Here is a 16,064-nt window from a genome sequence, read left to right as displayed (position 1 = left end):
ATCACAGTCTGTATTTCCAACTGTTGCACAGCCCTTCGCAAACTCAGGCATCGTCAATAACAGTACCATTATCGTCATACTCATATACCTCTTCGAGAGCCAGTGCACTCTCCGAATCCCGAGCAGCCTCTCGCTGCGCAGAAAGAGACATGATCAATTTCTTGTCCGGCCGCAAGATACCCCACATCTCGGGTATCATCAACACCTTGGACGTTTCTCCAGGAGCGCGATGCGCCATCGCTTTGAGGTAGGCTAGTTGCTTGCCAGCCATCATCCAAGCAAATGAAGAGTTGTCATATCTTTTGAAGGTAGTTGAAGCCTTGAGGAGCTCCCAGCCACTTGTTGCAGAGTCTCTGGTAGGGTCAGGCAGTAGCTCTGGAAAGCGGCCGCTTGCGAGTAGCTCTTGTGGAGGTTTGATATCGAGCCATTTCTGATATAAAGCCTCTACTTTAGTCGGATAGGTTTCTGCTCCTTTGCCCCCCTTCTGCATTCTGACAGTCCACTCGTCCCGAAGTGCCTCAATCTCATCTTGGAGATGCGTTCGCAGCTGTATGCAGTATGAAGCGTCTTCATCTTTCCCGCTCGCTTTTTCTTCATACTTGTTGTACAGCTTGACAAGGTCTCCGTCAAAGTTGATTGCGCCATAGGTATTGGTTTCCTTGGTCAGCTCTGTCAAGACATGCTCAATCACCTGCTTCGCAACATCAAACTTCAGGTAATCAAGAATATGCAACCGGCCTTTGACACGAGGCCTCTCCCCATTTTCTTTCGAATATTCAGGATCATCGAGAAACAGAGTCTTCATTCCAAGCTGTGTTTTGACGAATCGCTTCCAGTCTTCATCGGTAAACTCAATGCCCTGCTTGCTTTGATCAACCAAGTAGCCAAGCAATTGGCTTAAATGAATAGCATGTTTGTCTTGAACCGAATTCCGCATGTAGCAGAGCCTTTCTTTATACTTTGTACATCGGCCCAAGAATGAAGGTTGTAGATTAAACAAAAACGCCTGAGATATAAATTCCAAACAAGCATCTTCGAGGCGCTTAGATGTGTTGTGTGCGTTCTGATTGTAGTCGCCATTTGCTACAGTGTCGAATAAATTCGTAAATTTTGTAGTATTTTTGCGTAGATATCCAGCTTTAATGAAATCCATCTGCTCTGGTACGGAAGCATTCTCAAAATTCTGCACAATGCTTTGATCCCAGCATACCCACGCCATGTCGCCGTCGTAATCGCCGCCCGACAACTTGTCGGCAAGAGGAACAGATCCCTTTGTTGAAAATATTATGACATCTTTCAGTTTTCGAAGCTCAGGTCGAGATACTACTCTGACTCTCTGGATATCACTCGGTAAATGGGCTGGGGCTCTCGCTACCAAAATATCCATCTGCTCCAGCAGCGTGTCTGAGAATCCTTCAACCTGGAATTTTGTGGAAAAGGAAAGATGTACTTCTCCTTCCTCGAGAGTAGATGAGAAGTCAGCAGCCATGTAGACGTACGCCGAACAGGGAATGGTGATGTTCATCTTGGTCTTCAGAGTATCAGCCTTCTTCTGGTAGATGCCCAAAACAGCATCCTTCAGGTACTTCAACCTCTTCTGGTCGAACCCAGAGTCAAGCAGAAAAGCCACTTTATCGGCACTATCATTGGGCAGACCACCTAGAAATTTTGCAGACCCATCCAACAGCCGATCGTTCCTTGATGGTCCGGATTGATGAATCCATAATCGAAGACTCATGGTGTCTTTCATCGCATCCGTTTGCTCTCCAAGTTCGGCGTTCAGGGCTCTCTGTAAGTGCGAAGACATTACCCGCCGCATTAACCCCGAGTCCTTTGCCCGCGCTTCCAGCACCGGGATGAATTGTTGATTTAAAGAAGCCGATCTCAGCTCTGCAGGCCAGTTATGTATCTCAAAAGTTCGGTGGTGCACATCTTTGAAATCGCATTCCCATTTTCTTTGTGACGGATATATTTCGATCCAATCTGTTTCAAAGTCTTCCTCAAAATCGCCTTCGCTGTCAACATCAATCAGCCACATGCCCTTTGCACTTCCTAATCGGCCTTGGAAGCAGCTCGGGCAATCCGTCAGCCCAAGCAACTCGGCGACTTTCTTAGCCAGGCTTGGCGAGATGCGGCCAATTCCATCATTCATCACCATCTTACCGGTCCCCAAGTCCTTGGGTCGGATGCGAATCTGATGCCGTTCGAGTTCAACAGTGGGCCAGGTTCGACTCAGACCTATTACAGTTCTGTCAATGCGGTCGTCCTCAGTGCAGAGACGTGATATCATAACTCACTTAGTGTTAAACGAGAGAACAATTTAGTAATAGGCTGTTCCCTATTCCGTATGTCATCGATGTTAACCGCCCATCGCAGCAGATCACTAAGCCTCATCTTTTTGCGATTGTCAATCTCATGTGCTTCCTGCAGCAGCGGAATACCATCTGCAGTGTTGGGGGGACGAAAAAAATCGCCGTCATAAGCAAAAAGATATAATCTCGCGGAAGGGGGGCCTTTGCTCGTCACCGAACCTTTATTTGGTTTTGCGGGGCGAACAAAGTATGGTCTCCAAAATCGTCCAAGGAAATAATGACAAGATCTAATGAGCCAGTCTACAATCTTTTTAAGGCTATCTTTATCGTCGTCGATGATCTTTGGTTTGCCATCCGTTGATGCAGACGGTGGTGGAAAAATTATCTCGAGGAAGCGGTCGGCACCGAATCGACGCGCCAGACGATGGCCTACATCGAGCTTTAAAGGATTCAGGCGAAGAATATACAGTGGACCAGTTTCATCCTGGTTATAAACCAGTTCTGCCGAGAGCACTATCGTCTTCACTTTGGTTTGGAATGTGCCTAATGCCGTTTCCCACGAAGCCGAGTCGCTAGGTGGAGGTAAGCTTTTGCCGTGGAAGAGAGGGTGCTTGGAGATTGTATCTCTCAGACTGTGCTGATCGTGCCATTTGTCGCTCGGTTGATACAATATATCGAATCGATCCAGTGAAACGTTGCAGTGAAGAGCAGCTCTGGTAATCTCCCAGATGACAGCGAGGGGTGCTTCAGTTAATTCAGGATGAGGTAATTTGGCTATCTCATACTCTTATTAGCTACAATCCGCAAGACTACTAGTAAACGCGAAAACCTACGCCAAATTTTAGCAAACCTTTCTTCCAAGGGTTTGCCATTGCAATCACTGCTATTTTGACGTAATTGACTTGATGAAGACGCAGGAATCTGAGACTGCGAACTGTTCGGGTACTGGGACCGGCCACTGGGTCTTTCTTCCTCGCGAAGAGAGAAGTCAGAAAATCTTTTCGGTATTTCATCTTCACTTGATCCAGTCGCTTCTGAGGAAGAGTCGGCTACTGTGGTTTGTGAGTATGGGTAGTTATTTGAACGACTCGGCAATTCAGAGCCAACAGATGTTTGACTAATAAAAGACACATTTTGCGCTTGGGTTGAAAACACTTCAGAATGAAATGATGTTCGAGTCGAGAGAAATGTCCGATCAAAGGACCTCTGCTGAGAAGATGGCCGAAAAGCTTCTCCTCGAGAGCGACTCACAGAGCGGCTCCCGGAGGCAACCACCGTGCTAATATTCGCAAACGACTCCCTAGAGCGAACTGGAAGGGCGTCCACGGCATCATGATGCTCGTATAGATGGCCTCTGGCCCGTTTTGGAGAAACCTCCTGTATGACCTCGGATTCTCTCTTGGTCCATGGCCTCGATTCTGGGTCATCTACTTCGCAGAGGATATCTAGCAAACATTTCTGAAGCAGCGTTCGATTTGCTGCAGGTGTGCAGTTACCGGGACTCCGTGACGCAGACTCAGACAAGATGATGCGTCCACGCTGCTCGAAATGCCCGATATATGCGGCTAGCCGATCATCTCCTGTGTAGTACAATTGCTGGATTTTCCGGTATATATCCTCAACTCGAGCCTCTTCATCACTTCGATAGCGCTCTCGAAACTTGCGAGGCGAGAGCGTCACATCGGGCTTGCTGAGCTGCAGCGCAAAGGTATCATTGAGCCTCCGAATAATACGGTCCAGCTCTTGGACAGATTTCTTGTGCGGACGAGACCCCAACGGGCCTGACGCCATTTTATATCCAGCGCCCTGGAGCCACTACGATTAGCATCAGTATAGCAGTTAGCATAAAGCTTACCAGCTTAGCTTCTGACTCGTAGGGTCTGTTCGTATCGCATTTAGCTGGTGGCATTCGGCGATACCCCGCCATCGCGGGAACGGCTGGGCTAGCACCCCAGCCCAAAAGCTCTTTCACGTGCAGGATTATCACGTGCATCTCTGCTTGGCGTGAGGCAAATTTGCGGACCGCCAGATGATCCGCCCTCAGCTCAGGCATTCTCTATCCTCCGCCCTTTGCTCTCGTGGAGATGCTCGGAGTTCGGCGTTGATGAAGTGCACCAGACTTAGGGACGACTCACAAACTCATTGGACAATCGACTCCACTGCATGCAATTGAAACTGATTTTGCGTTAAGATTCTTACATCAACCCCAATCATGACTGAAAGTGCCGACGCGGACGAGCAGGTGCCGGTCGAAGATCTGACACCTGAGGAGGCGAGCCGCATCATCCACTCGCATCGGAAAGTTCGGTATGGTAAGGACATCTCCCAGCCGCAATTGCGCAGCTCAATACTGTGCAAATTTTCTCTCCTGAGACTCGCCCAAGCTCTCGTATAGTTGCCGCGCGACTAATGCAGCTGCAGGGACCGCGTGTTGGCCGTGCCGCCAGCGCAAGGTGAAGTGTGACAACCAGCAGCCTTGCGAGAACTGCGTCAAGCGCGAACACCCTCAGCTCTGTTCATACAAGCCGAATCGATCATCGGCGGGCAAGCACGCCGCCACTGCTTCTCACAGCCGCAAGAGGGCGCGCTCACTCTCTGATGGAGATGACAATGTGAAAGCCGAGCGCGGGGATAGCTGGCCACCAACAATTGGTAAGTCAATGGCATCGTCGCATGCGCCCGGTTGACGGCACGTATTCATAGATTGACCATGTTACGTAGGCATCTCCACCAACCAAGAGGATGCTGAATCAGTACCTGATCGCTATGTCGGACAAAACAGCATCCCGGCTTTGCTTGGAGAGCAATCGCCAAATGACAAGGACGATGGAACCAGTATCCGCCGGGACATGCGCTCCATCCTGGGGCTTGATACCTCGGCGCCCTTTCCTCTCATGTCATCTCATCACCTTCAACGAATTGCTCGAGATATCGCTACCGAATTGCCGTCAGACAGAGAGGTCATGAAGTATGTCACCGCAGTTGAATCACATTGCCCATATGTGATGAAAACCTTGACACTAATGTCGTCTTGAATAGGCTGTTCCGTACCTACAAAGAAATTCCGCAACCTTTCTGGGGCTTTGTCATTGATATCGACGAACTTGAATCTGACCTCATGATATACTTGGAGGATCGATCTCGAAGTGCTTCGAAGACTGGCAGATCATCAAAACCGGTGACAGCTTCCTGGCTTGCGATTCTCTTCGCAGTCTTGGCGGTTGGGTCCCAGTACCATGAATCGCCGTATCACGTTCGCACAAAGGATTCGCAAAAGTACATCCAAATCTCCTTCCATTTGCTCCGGCTAGCAAACTTTTTGTTAAGGTGAGTCACAATGCTTTGCGCTTTTTTAATATTCCCCAGCTTGTCTCGCTAACAATGGCCTATGCAGACCATCGTTTGACTCGATCCAAGCGTTACTGTTGACCAACTTTGTTCTTCTCAATGACATGAAAGCTGAGGCATCGTGGGCTCTCACGGGCCTTACATGCCGTCTCGCCCAGTCCTTGGGTCTACATCGCCCGGCAATTCGTGGCAGCCGCGAAAGCTCACCCCTCGCCGCCAAGTCCAAGGAGATGATTCGACGCAGGCTATGGTGGACATGCGTGTGGCATGATGCCTTGACATCTCTATCATTTGACCGGTAAATCCGCCCCTTTTCGTCGACGAGATGTAGAATGCGATGCTAATCCCGACCATGCGTAGGAGCTCAATGACGAATATCCCGAGCTGTCCAATTCCTCAGATCGTGGACGCAGCCATTGGAAACTACACCTACTTGGAAATGATGTACAACCTCGTCGAGATCATTTCGCGCCGACTCAACCCCGATGTGATGGCTACCGCCAGCTACGAACAGATTATTGAAAATTGCGAGGCGGTCGAAGAGCTACGTAAACGTGCGGCCCCCCATATGCAGGACAAGGAAAAATGCAAGACAGCGTTGGACCGGCTCCAATTCTTTGCCATCCACCTGCATACGTCCTTTGTCATATCTGTGGCGTGTCGACCGGCACTTCGAAGGGACTGTCCCTTTGACCCAGCTCAAAAAGCAGCTCTCTCGGAGAAGTGCAGGGTCAACTTGACCGACACGGTCAAGATGTTCCTCGCCATGCATCAGCTTTCGGTAATCCCGACGCGAAGCTGGGCCTTTACTTACCACGGTCTATCGTCAGCTTTGCTGCTTGGTCTCCTTTCCGATACCAAGTCGGACCCTGAAGTGCGACAGCTCCAGGGAGATCTAATTGAAGCTCTTTCTGCAACGGCAGCCAAGGATGTTAGCTCCCCAGAGGCTCATGTAGCCAAGACAGATAAGGACATCGAGCTCTCAGGTCCCCTGTGGAGAGCACTTACCGCACTCAAAAACATCTACGACCATGGCCAAGTCAACATGTCGAGCCTTAAGCGAGATGGTGACATGTCTGCCGCTGCCAGCGGTAATCGAACTCCCTTGCTGCATCTTGGACTGAATAGCCAGGGCAATTATAATGCCATGATTTCGAATCCTTCGTTCCGCCCCTTGCCGCCGGGTGCAGATCCTCGCGAAGACGCGGCGATGGCCATGGCCGAGATGCAGAACGGCTCATCGATACAGGACATGTCTGCGTAAGTGAAGGAGGGAATTCATTTTTTTTTTCTAGAATCTCATTTGAAGCTAACTCTGTTATACTAGGATGAGCTATCCTCAGCAAATGCCTGGCAATCTTGCTATGGATGGCATCCCGCCTATCGTCGACCCGATGCAATTCAATGCTCCTATGGAACTCTACGATTCTATCTGGGTTGGTAAGTGATGATCGTTACCGCACCAGTCTGCCATTTATAGACAAAAGGAAGCTGACTGATGGTGCAGAATCTCCCCCTGACCCGTGGAACACCGGCATGGATGCCTTCAATTTCGACTTCTTGGCACAGCCGCCACCTGGTCAAAATCACCAGCAGCAGTACTACTTTTAATTCTTGTACAGCAGATTGTACGACGTAGTGTTTATTTCTCTTTCCTGTCTTTTTTTTTTTCCTTTCTCGATTTTGGTTTGTAAACGTAGAAAGTAAGTTGGCAACTATGGATGACGATGATGACGAATACCCCATAGTACGACAAAAGGCTAAGAAGGTGTTTTTGCTTTTTGTTTTCGCTCGTTCGTTTGTAGTAGAGTAGGGGGCTGTTGTTCGATTAGTGGATTCACACGCATATAGACTACAAAATGATTATAATGACATCTCTACGAGTGAAACTCATCAATCATGCGTAGCACGATGTGATGGTAGCCAGGAGACAGTTGTCAGCGCTCTCTTTGATCATCCAGGTATGAGACAAACTCTCATATTCAGATCGCATCAGAGCCCGAAAAGGGGTTACACACTCAATGGTGATAAACCGCCATTCCAGAACTGGAGTGCGACGATCAATGCTCATCATCCAACGAGTCTCCTGTCTCACTATCATCCAAGGCATTAGTTTCACCTCTAGATCAGGACATCAGCAACACCAGCACCACAATAAGAACCGAAAGAAAAGAGTAGTCAAATGCCATTTTGTGTATCATTTTCCAAATCTACCTTTTAACTTTTTTTATCTTTATTTACCCTTTTATTTCTTCGTTTTTCTAGACGTGCTAGAAACGAGCTTCTTCTTCAAATGCTTGGGCATCTTCTCCTGTCGTTTCTCGCGCTTTGCCTCCTTGACGGCCTGTTTATGTAACTATAAAATATGTCAGCCAGCGAATTCTTCATGTAACTTCAAGATAAAACTTACCTTCTTCTCATCCTTGTCCTCAAACTTGCGCCCTCTAGGCCTTCCCTTGTCAAACCGGCTCTCGTCATCCCCAGACTCATCATCATCATCGCCAAGAGAAGCTCCCTCTCCAGACTCATCCTCTGAATCGTCGTCATCCTCTTCATCCGCATCTTTATCTTTTTCACCAGTCTTGGGAGCAGCAACAACCTGGTCCGCCAGCAACTTGCTATACACCAACTCATTGCCCTCTCCCAGACCCAATCTCTTAACATCCTTCTCAATATCATACACCTGCTCTAGCGTCTGTGGAATGTACTGGTTTCGAAAGACTTCCGTATCCACTTCCTCCGCAGCTGCCTCTTCCTCATTTGTAGCAGCCTTCCGCGTCTCGTAGAGCTTTGCAATGGCCTCGCCCATGGCAGGCTCCTCGACCGGCCCCGCCGGCACGGTGATGAAGTTGAAAATGGCCCGATCCGGCAGCGTATCAACGCCCTTGCGACGGAAGAAGTCGCCCACGTTCTTGATGTCCATGCGCAAGAACTCGAGCGATCGGGGATGATCCGGCTCCACGCTCTGCGACACATCGATGATGTACAGCTGGCCGTTGTGGTAGAGAATATTGTACTCGCTCAAATCAGCGTGGACCAGCCTGCAAATCTGGTACATCCGTCGCATCGTGCCCAAGAGCTGCACATACAGATTCTGCCACTGCTGGTCCACATCGTCGCCCTTCAGATTTGCATCTCGCAGCCGTGGATACGCCCATCCCTTCCTATCACCCAAGAATCCCATGACCAGCACATGCAGCTTCAGCGCCAGCGGCTCCGGACAAGGAATGCCCGCATTGTATATCCTCCTCAAGTTGCGATACTCCTTCTCCGCCCACAGCTTGACCATCTTGCGGCTGTTTCCCTTGTCAAAACCGCCCTTGAAGCGGTGCTCGCCCGTGATGTAGCGCTCTCGATCCTTGAACACCAAAATGGCCGTCTTGTACACCTTGATGGCCCGCTGCGTCGCAGCACCCGTCTCGTCATCATGCGACACCGCGCCGTAGACATTCGCCTCTTTACCCGTGCTGATGGCGCCGTGAACTTCGCTCACAACACCGCGATTAATCATCTGCAGCAGAATCATGCGCGTGCGCTGGTCCAGCACCTGCTCGCTGGTGGCGCGGTCGGCCTTGTCTTTGTCGCGGTCGTCATCCTGCTTGACCGAGTCGAGGCGGATCTTGACGGCGTGCTTGGACAGCGCCGAGACCTGGTCGTCGACGCTGGCAAAGGTGTTTGCCTTTGGCTTCTGCGCATTGGATCGTGGAACAGCGGCACCGGCGTCGGTGGCCTGTCGCTGGCGGTTGTAGTTTTTGGTCAGGTCGCCGTCCGCGGCCCATTCCTCGTCGTCGTCAATCTGGTCGTCGTCAAAAATGTCCTCGAGGTCGTCGTCGTCGTCGCCCTCTATGGGAGGCGGGGCATCGGCCTGTTGCCTCAGCAATTCGCGGGGCACCTCCTCGGTCTGCTCGTAACCCTGGCTCGCCGTGTACTGGTATGGTGGCTGGTGAGGCGCCGCTGGAGAGGCTGCGGCAGCGTCTGCAGCGTCCATTTTGCTGTTATTTCTGCTTGACGGTCTCTTTCTTTCTGTATTATCTGTCTGTCTTTATGCAGATATTGCAGAAATGCAGTGTCGTGGCAGCGCTGACGAGTTTGAGCGGTTGATGCTCCAAAAATTATGTTTGACGCATTCGATTTTTATCTTATCTAGAAATTTTGGAGTTTCCGTGTGGTGGCGCATAAAAATTCGGGTACTTTGCGCCAAGTCCCTCCATACATAGACGTAGCCGCTAAATAGCGGGGTTTCCCACTGACTCACAGGGCACTAGCAGCAGTATGAGTACATGCTGTGGATGTATTTCTGCACGCTATTCTAATCGTCTGCCGCTACGCCTCTGCTTCTGTCTACCTATTCTGTGGCGAAGCTGGGCTGTGATTCCTCATGAGCCTCACATCTTTACTCATTTTCTCAACAGTCGTTGTGAATTGTCATTCTGTGAGTCAAGCCGCACCTGACTCAGCTACTTTCATCAACTCAGACCTTAACGCCGTGAAGCTGACCGGGTCGGCTCTTCCAGATAATCCATCTTGATGCCGTATTTGCCAAAATCCCCATCCATGTGATATGATTCATGTGAGACATGGAATATGCACCCAACGCCAGCAGCGCCATACATGCAGAATACTATAGGTAGGCAAATCATCGATGCCGTCACCTTGACACTTTCCGTTGCGTAAATCCATAGGGACTTGGTAAAAAATCTGTCCGTTGAAATGCAGCCGTGACCCATTGAATAGTAACGTAGCCGTTGTAAGGGAGCTTACACGCACGCGTCTGCCTCTCCAATGTCTCGGTCGCTCTCTCGATGGTAACCATTCAAGAGAGAAAATGTGTTTCAGAAAATTCTCGTGTCATGCATAGAACTGCGGGATTTCCCCCAAGCCATCGAGCTGGAGCAGAGTTTTCTCCATGCACATGCTCTCGAGTAGCATTCCTGGACAAGTCTTGGGCGTATATCACGGGGGGTTGGCCAAGATATCGACATGTCAGAAGCTGGGCTGCAGCATTTTGTAAATCGACAGCAATGGCGCTGGAATCCGCAAGATGGAGAGCCGTTTCATGCCGGTATGCTCTTTAAATTATTATATATTGGACGTACCAAAGTCGCAAATATTCCCTTGCCTCGTCTCATCTCAGCCCAAAGAGAAAAACAACAGCCAGCCTGTTGTCTACGGTTGAATATCCAATTCTCCTTCTTGTGTAATACTTTCATCAGATTGCAACAGCACTTATCCTCATCATGAAATTCCACGCAACGTCCCTCGCCATCGCGTGTCTAGCAAGCTCTGCTTCCGCAGCAGTCGCCCACCCAAGGGACACGGCAGAGACCACTCCCAAAGGAGAGCAATTCTCCATCACCCAAATCAAAAACGAGCGATGGAAGGGGCCCAATGCTCCGGCTGCTTATATTGCGGCTTTGGCAAAGTACAGCCCTACGTTACCCGATCATATCAAGCACGCAATAAAGGTCAATCCCGACCTTCGCCGCAAGTTTGGCAATCTCATCAATGCTGGTAAGCCAACCTTTTTTTTCCATTGTCAATACAAATCATTAGCAATTTATGAAAGCTCACTCGGGAACTAGGAAATCAAACGGGCACTGGTGTCGCAACGCCATCTCCTGGAGGAGACGCAGAATATGTACTCCCAGTCCAGATCGGCACGCCAGCTCAAACGCTCGACCTCAACTTGGACACTGGCTCGTCAGACCTGTAAGCACCCTCCAAGATAGCCCGAGAAGATTGGAGATCTGGAATCAAGGAGTTCATCACTAACCCTCCATTGTGTGCAGCTGGGTGCTTTCCACAGATACATATCCATCCCAAGTCGAAGGCCAGCCGCTGTATAAGCCAAACAACTCCACTACATCCAAACGCCTGCCCGGAGAATCCTGGCGCATCCAATACGGCGACGGCTCCAGCGCCAGCGGCATCGTCTACTTGGACCGCGTGCAGATTGGAAACACCTTCTTCGCCACGCAGGCCATCGAGTCGGCCATCAACGTCTCCGACGAAATCAGCGACGACACCTTCTCGTCCGGCCTGCTCGGCGCGGCCTTTAGCACCGCCAACACGGTCCGCCCAGACCAGCAGAAGACGTATCTCGACAACATCAAAGACCAGCTCGTCAAGCCCGTCTTCACGGCCAACCTGAAGAAGGGCAAGCCCGGCAACTACAACTTTGGCTACATCAACGCCTCCGAGTACACGGGCAACATCCAGTACGCCGCCATCAACCCAAATTCTCCTCTGTGGGAGATTTCCGCCAGCGGCTACCGCGTCGGCAGCAACGACACAGCCTACGTCTCGCGAGTCTGGAACGCCATTGCTGACACGGGCACTTCGCTGCTTCTTGCTCCCATTGACATTGTCAACGCCTATTACAGCAAGATCCCCGGCTCGAAGCTGGACAATGACTATGGCATGATGGTATTCCCTTGCACCGCAACGCCGCCTGATTTTGCCTTTGGCCTGGGCACTTACAGAGGCATCATCCCGGGATCGTACATCAACTACGGGAAGATCAACAGGACGACCTGCTTTGGAGGGATTCAGTCGTCCGAGGACGCACCCTTTGCCGTGCTGGGAGACATTGCTCTGAAGGCCCAGTTTACCGTCTTTGATTTGGGGAACAAACTTGTTGGATTTGCAAACAAGCCTGTCTAAACGGGGGATACGAGGCTCTGCTCATGAGTGAGTGACAGGATGATATAATGCTAGGTAATCTGTTTCTTTTCTTTCTCTATGAGTGGGTGTTTTTGGTGGCAATGATGCCAAGCTTCTAGCATACTCGTATCCAATGGTCGTTTAGCCATTATTTAACGTTTCTTGTCTAATGAAATAATCTCCGATGAATCCATCTCGTCTTTCGGCCGCTAGTGCCAGTATTTTTTGATGACACGCCTCTCACTTACACGAAGTTTAGCTTAAATCCGCTGGCGAGCGCGGCTTGGCAGCAAGAAAATGCGAATTGATAATCTACTAGAAAATATTTCGATGCATATACAGCTCTATACGGGGAAGTTCATTCATACGCATGGATACAGGGTAGGCAGCTCATTTGTCACAGGCCATTGCCAAGAAGGGCAATTTCTAAGCACCATGGTGGCATGTAAGTCGGACGAGTTGCTGCTGATCTCAGGACAGTCTAATTCCCGTTTTAGCCAGCATTGACATGGCCAATGAAGGCTGCAATTGCTCCCGTTTTCTGAGGTCATAATGAGAAAGAACCAAAAGATGCTCACCAATGTTTATGAGACGTCAAAAAAAAAAAAAGCTAAATAGAGCCCTACGCCCTCATTGCTAAATGATTGTAGAGCATGTCCCCCGCCCGCAGCTCACCTTTGCCAACCTCCAGGCCCTAAACCGCCAACTCAACCCCCGCAAACACACGATGGCCTCCAACATGCTCGTCCTGGGCGCCGGCGAGCTGGGCCTGGCCGTGCTGGAAGCGCTCGCCAGGCACCCCAAACGCAGCACCAACAGCCGCAGCATCACCGTCGCGCTGCGCCAGGCCACGCTGGACTCTGCGGCGCCGGACAAGAAGCGGCTGGTGCAGCAACTGCGCGCGCTGGACGTGCGCTTCGAGGCCGTCGACGTGGTGCAGGCATCGGCGTCGGAGCTCGCCGCCGTCTTTGCCAGATACGACACGGTGATATCCTGCACGGGCATGGGCCTCCCGTCCGGCACGCAGACCAAACTGGCTCGGGCCGCGCTCGAGGCCGGCGCAGAGCATCAACTGCGATACCTGCCGTGGCAGTTTGGCATGGACTACGACGCCATCGGCCTGGGCTCCTCGCAGGACCTGTTTGACGAGCAGCTGGGCGTGCGGGCACTGCTGCGCGACCAATCATCCACCGAATGGCTCATTGTCTCGACGGGCCTCTTCATGAGCTTCCTCTTCGTGCCGGCCTTTGGCGTCGTCGACCTCGCATCCAAGACGGTGCGCGGCCTCGGCTCGTGGGACAACCGCATCACGCTGACCACGCCCGAGGACATTGGCCGGGCGACGGCAGAGGTCGTGCTGGACCCCCGCGGACTCGTCAATCAGTGCGTCTACGTGGCCGGCGACACGCTCTCGTACGCGCAGGTGGCCGATTTGCTGGATGATCGGTTTGGCACACACTTTCGGCGCGAGCTGTGGGATCTCGACGAGCTGGCGAGGCAGATGCGCGAGCAGCCGGACAGCGTCATGGTCAAGTACAGGGATACGTTTGCGCAGGGCACGGGGGTTGCTTGGGGGCAGGAGAAGACGCTGAACCGGGCGCGGGGGATGGACATGACGGACGTGAAGGCGTATCTGGCGGCCATGGACGCATCGGTGTTGGACGAGTGATGGGGGTGGCTGTCGTGTAAGTGGTGATGGCTTATCTACAAAGGCTGTCTGTCTGTTTTGGGCTTATCAGATAATACCTGTAGACACCAATAGAAACGAGACAATAAACGCATTAGGTTATTCAACGTCTTTATCAGCGTTATCTGCCTTATCAGATTGCAATGTGGGCAGAATGTGTACTGCTGGTGGTATTAGTATATGGCCTTGGTGCTGCTGCTGCACGTCGGACGATGCATGGGGAAGCGCGTTTGAGATGGATGGCTTGCTGCATGATATTGGTTAGCATACAACCACGGAGCAGTACTACATACCACTGAGAGGTTAGAAATGGTAAAACAATGGCTGATTGTGAATAAGAATACGATGTACACAGTACTGCCGCATTCCACGCGATAGGTACCAACCTCCCTCTTGCAGCCTGTACATACATGCTCTATCCGTCCCAGACCGGCAATCCTGCCATCAGCATCTCCTCGGACAATACTCGCTCTTTTGTTCCGTCTGCATTTCCCCCCCTGAAATCGGCATCCAGTGAGCCGAAACGGTTTAACCCACGGGTTTATTCGAGTACTATTCAAAAGCTATTGATGCTTGTACGATTGGAGCCTGCTGCATTACTCGTATCATGGACCGCCGCCTACTAACACAAATCCAGGAGCAACAAAGGCGGTCTCAAGCGCCGCCTCCTGACCCTCACCGGAGCACATTAGCTTTCCCCGCATTATGTGCTGTCCTTGTCCCGTGCTAGTACTGTAGGACCTCTGTACGCGATGTCAGTGTAGATAGACAATTATCACCGTGTTTGTCTGTTTGTTTGTCGTTTGCTGTCTGCCTCTCCCTCCTTCACATGGTGGACGGACTGGCTCAGAGCCTCGGAGCAAAGCTGAAGCGTGACCCAATGACTGGCCTCTCATTGCAGCCTAGAGAAGGCCAACCACTAGAACTAGGTTAGTAATGCCACCACAAGAGACATTGCAAGCCACAGATAACACAACGCTGCCATGTGAGTCGCCTTGCCCGCCTATCAGCTTGCAACGTGAGCCTCTTCCACTGTGCGCTTATCTCCGTACTCTGTACGCGGTATCTGCTGCATGACTCCATATTCTGTCCCAGTACAGGTACTTGCCCAGCGCTTACGGACTCGAGACAAAACCCGGGGCACAGGATGCCTCATCCCCGGAAGCCTAAAATGGGCTCTCGGAAGCGCGTGGCCGGGAGTTTCTGCGTGTACTCTGTACAGGTGCTCGACCTTTGCTCAGCGGCGCCTCCCATATGTGCTGTAGTAGCCCTCTGATAGACAACATGGCTTTCTTCCGCGATGGCCATCGACATATGGATTACAGTATGAGTTATCATCTTCCTGATACTCATCCCATCCCATGGAGTTTCTTCTCACGCCGTCCATGTTCATGTCATCAATCATCATCAGCAACCCCTTTACATCGTACCGTGTGACCCTCGCGTACTGTCTACCGCTGCTGATACCAGCCCTCGGCCGGTTCCTGGCCGTATCCACCACGTTCCCTGTACTCCGCACAGCTGTCTGCACGCAGGCGGGCCTTGGGTCTCGCCGCTTTCCTCTTCCGGCGCGGCCTCCTATTCTGCCCTCGTCCTGCCTGACCGGTGACACACTGACACACTGACACACCTTACTGTACTTTGTTACCTCATACCCGCCATGCTATCTGCACACCTTCATTTCAGCCTGCAACACCGCCCAAACAATGGCTCGCACTGCGTCTTCCATACTGTATCCTGCCCGTCAGCCTCGCCATGGCGCTCTTCCGCTTCCGGCCAACAGGCACCCCCTTTCCCGAGTCCAGCCGTTGCCGGGCCTCTGTGCGTTTCGTTATCCTCGGTGACTGAGCTGCGCCACCAGCCCGGCCGCTTCCTTGGACGAGAGTGAGTCACGTCATGCGCTCGCCTCCAGCACGGCCAGATGACTCCCCCCCAGGCCAATCAGCACGCCATGCAAGTGACGGCGAGATAGGCGTCCCAGGCCTGATGGACAACTGTATAAGAGCATCGCTGGCTGGGTCGCGGGACATGGGCTTCCAAAAGGACCATCTGTC

General features: G+C 51.5%; 5 protein-coding genes across 5 annotated transcripts; 3 read left to right on the top strand and 2 right to left on the bottom strand.

Moving 5' to 3' along the window:
• Positions 1-43: 43 nt before the first annotated feature.
• On the bottom strand, positions 44-4,365 carry TGAM01_v201286 (hypothetical protein; the record flags this gene model as incomplete). Its single annotated transcript, XM_018809118.1, has 4 exons — positions 44-2,238; positions 2,298-3,086; positions 3,146-4,127; positions 4,168-4,365. The coding sequence occupies 4 exons, from the start codon at positions 4,363-4,365 to the stop codon at positions 44-46; spliced, it is 4,164 nt and encodes a 1,387-aa protein (XP_018657693.1).
• Positions 4,366-4,524: 159 nt separating this feature from the next.
• On the top strand, positions 4,525-7,271 carry TGAM01_v201285 (hypothetical protein; the record flags this gene model as incomplete). The annotated part of the gene is made up of 8 exons (XM_018809119.1): positions 4,525-4,624; positions 4,734-4,964; positions 5,034-5,280; positions 5,352-5,639; positions 5,707-5,958; positions 6,021-6,920; positions 6,988-7,100; positions 7,168-7,271. The coding sequence occupies 8 exons, from the start codon at positions 4,525-4,527 to the stop codon at positions 7,269-7,271; spliced, it is 2,235 nt and encodes a 744-aa protein (XP_018657694.1).
• Positions 7,272-7,905: 634 nt separating this feature from the next.
• Positions 7,906-9,648, bottom strand: TGAM01_v201284 (serine/threonine protein kinase RIO; the record flags this gene model as incomplete). The annotated part of the gene is made up of 2 exons (XM_018809120.1): positions 7,906-8,016; positions 8,071-9,648. The coding sequence occupies 2 exons, from the start codon at positions 9,646-9,648 to the stop codon at positions 7,906-7,908; spliced, it is 1,689 nt and encodes a 562-aa protein (XP_018657695.1).
• A 1,249-nt stretch (positions 9,649-10,897) lies between these two features.
• On the top strand, positions 10,898-12,323 carry TGAM01_v201283 (hypothetical protein; the record flags this gene model as incomplete). Its single annotated transcript, XM_018809121.1, has 3 exons — positions 10,898-11,171; positions 11,243-11,369; positions 11,450-12,323. 3 exons carry the CDS (start codon positions 10,898-10,900, stop codon positions 12,321-12,323), a joined length of 1,275 nt encoding a protein of 424 aa, XP_018657696.1.
• A 727-nt stretch (positions 12,324-13,050) lies between these two features.
• Positions 13,051-13,992, top strand: TGAM01_v201282 (hypothetical protein; the record flags this gene model as incomplete). Its single annotated transcript, XM_018809122.1, has 1 exon — positions 13,051-13,992. The coding sequence occupies one exon, from the start codon at positions 13,051-13,053 to the stop codon at positions 13,990-13,992; it is 942 nt and encodes a 313-aa protein (XP_018657697.1).
• Between the last annotated feature and the right edge of the window lie 2,072 nt (positions 13,993-16,064).

Source organism: Trichoderma gamsii (assembly GCF_001481775.2).
Source record: "Trichoderma gamsii strain T6085 chromosome Unknown Scaffold_3.2, whole genome shotgun sequence".
NCBI classification, from domain to species: Eukaryota; Fungi; Ascomycota; class Sordariomycetes; order Hypocreales; family Hypocreaceae; genus Trichoderma; species Trichoderma gamsii.
This window is presented reverse-complemented; position numbering and strand designations above follow the sequence as displayed.